Source organism: Olea europaea, chromosome 3, assembly GCF_002742605.1.
Source record: "Olea europaea var. sylvestris chromosome 3, O_europaea_v1, whole genome shotgun sequence".
In the NCBI taxonomy this organism is placed as follows: Eukaryota; Viridiplantae; Streptophyta; class Magnoliopsida; order Lamiales; family Oleaceae; genus Olea; species Olea europaea.
Genome location: NC_036239.1, coordinates 3731203 through 3732957, shown reverse-complemented (window position 1 = coordinate 3732957; position 1755 = coordinate 3731203). Strand labels below are relative to the sequence as shown.

The window sequence follows — 1755 nt, the reverse complement described above, 5'->3', positions numbered from 1 at the left end:
CGCGCGAAACAATTTGGCACGCCCGGTGGGACAGTGGTGTTAGGTGTTGAAAGTGCAAAAAGAGAAACAGTCTGTAATCGAGCGATATGAGGAGCAACATACCTCTCCACGAACAGATGGACAAAATCAGAGCAGTAACAGTCGTTACGAACCAATGACGGAGCTGAGTCCTCGAACCATGCGTGCATTGCTTGGAGAACTCACGCAAGACGTCGTTGAACAGGTAAATCTTTGAAGTATTCATAATATGGAAAGATTTACACAAAGTGGTAATGCACACTATGACAATATGGCCAAACAACTAAAGACGTTGAATGAAACAATGAACAAGTTAGTGGGCCAAATATGTCAACCGGCTATACCTCTTGCAAGTCACTTTCAAACTAGGACGATCGTAGGACATAATCCTTCGGTCCCAAGTCCAAGTCAAGGTTTAGAACCACTTTCTGGCCCCTCTACTTCAAACCAAGGAGGTGCTACAATACCAAATCAAAGTAGTAGTAGTGGTATGCCTAACTTGGGGGGTAATACAAACGTGAGAGATAATGTCCTAAACAATGGACAGAATATTCCACGTGGTAACGAGGGGGTAGATGTCCAGGCTAATGGTAATAGCCCTAATTATGGTAATTTTGTTGCCAATCAAGGACCAAACATCAGACCTCATGCAAATCAACCGATTAATCAACCTGTAGGAATTCCATATGATCCCAATGTCATGTTGAGAAATCAGATTATGGAAACCGTGCAGGATCAGATGGCCTTTGGGGTGCGTCCTGTCATTAGACCGACTTACACAAAGCCATATCCTGATTGGGTAGACCAAGCATATCCATGGCCTAGAGGGTACAAAGTGCCAGAATTTTCACTGTTTACTGGTTTAGGAGAGGTGTCTACTCTGGAAGACATAGGGCGATTCACGTTGTAAAGTGGTGATGTAACCGATTACCATAAAATGAGACTTTTCCCCAGTTCGTTAACAGGAGTAGCTTTCTCCTGGTTCATTAACTTGCCAGCGAACTCTGTTCAAACATAGCAACAACTGGAACAGTTGTTTCATGCTCAGTTTTACAAAACTGAATCTGAAGTCACTTTGGCTGATTTGGCAAATCTACGTCAAATGTCAAATGAATGGGCAGAAAGTTTTCTCCAAAGGTTCAAAACAGCAAGAAGCAAGTGTTTTGTACCTTTGCCCGAAAAAGAATTTGTTAAGATCGCACAAGGCTGCTTGAGCTTTGATTTAAAAAAGAAGTTCCAAGACAAGGAATTTCCCGACCTTTTCCAGTTGAGTGCGAATGTCATTAGGTATGAGCGATTGATAAGAGAAGAAGAACAAATGAAAAATTCTAGCAAAGGGACTTATTACAGAGACCCAAATTTTGACGTTCATACCATCGATGACGAATCGTACGATCAGGCCGAAATGTGTTTGGCCGAATTAGTAAAAGGGGATACATATACTTGTCCCATAATGGCCAAGCCTAGACCATCGGGCAAAGATGAGCCCATAAAGGATGGAAACATAAAGGCTAGAACGTTCTCGTTCGATGTAACCAAAGCTAACCTTATATTCGATAAGTTATATAGGGATAAGCAAATAAAGCTGAGCGATAAGCACAAATTGCCAAACCCTGAACAAATAAAGGGTAAAAAATATTGTAAGTGGCATAATGCATGGTCACATTTGACTAACAATTGCTTGGTTTTTCGTCACGTATTGCAGGATGCTATTGAGTCAGGACGAATTACGTTCGA

General features: G+C 41.7%; 1 protein-coding gene across 1 annotated transcript in view; it reads right to left on the bottom strand.

Annotated features, from left to right (window-relative positions):
• Nucleotides 1-383: 383 nt before the first annotated feature.
• The window catches only part of LOC111377133 (K(+) efflux antiporter 2, chloroplastic-like), a 5834-nt gene continuing 4462 nt past the window's right edge, over nt 384-1755 (bottom strand). The window contains exon 5 of the mRNA XM_023000194.1: nt 384-455. Within this exon, the coding sequence (XP_022855962.1) occupies nt 384-455 (72 nt within the window). The remainder of the gene's footprint in view (nt 456-1755) is intronic.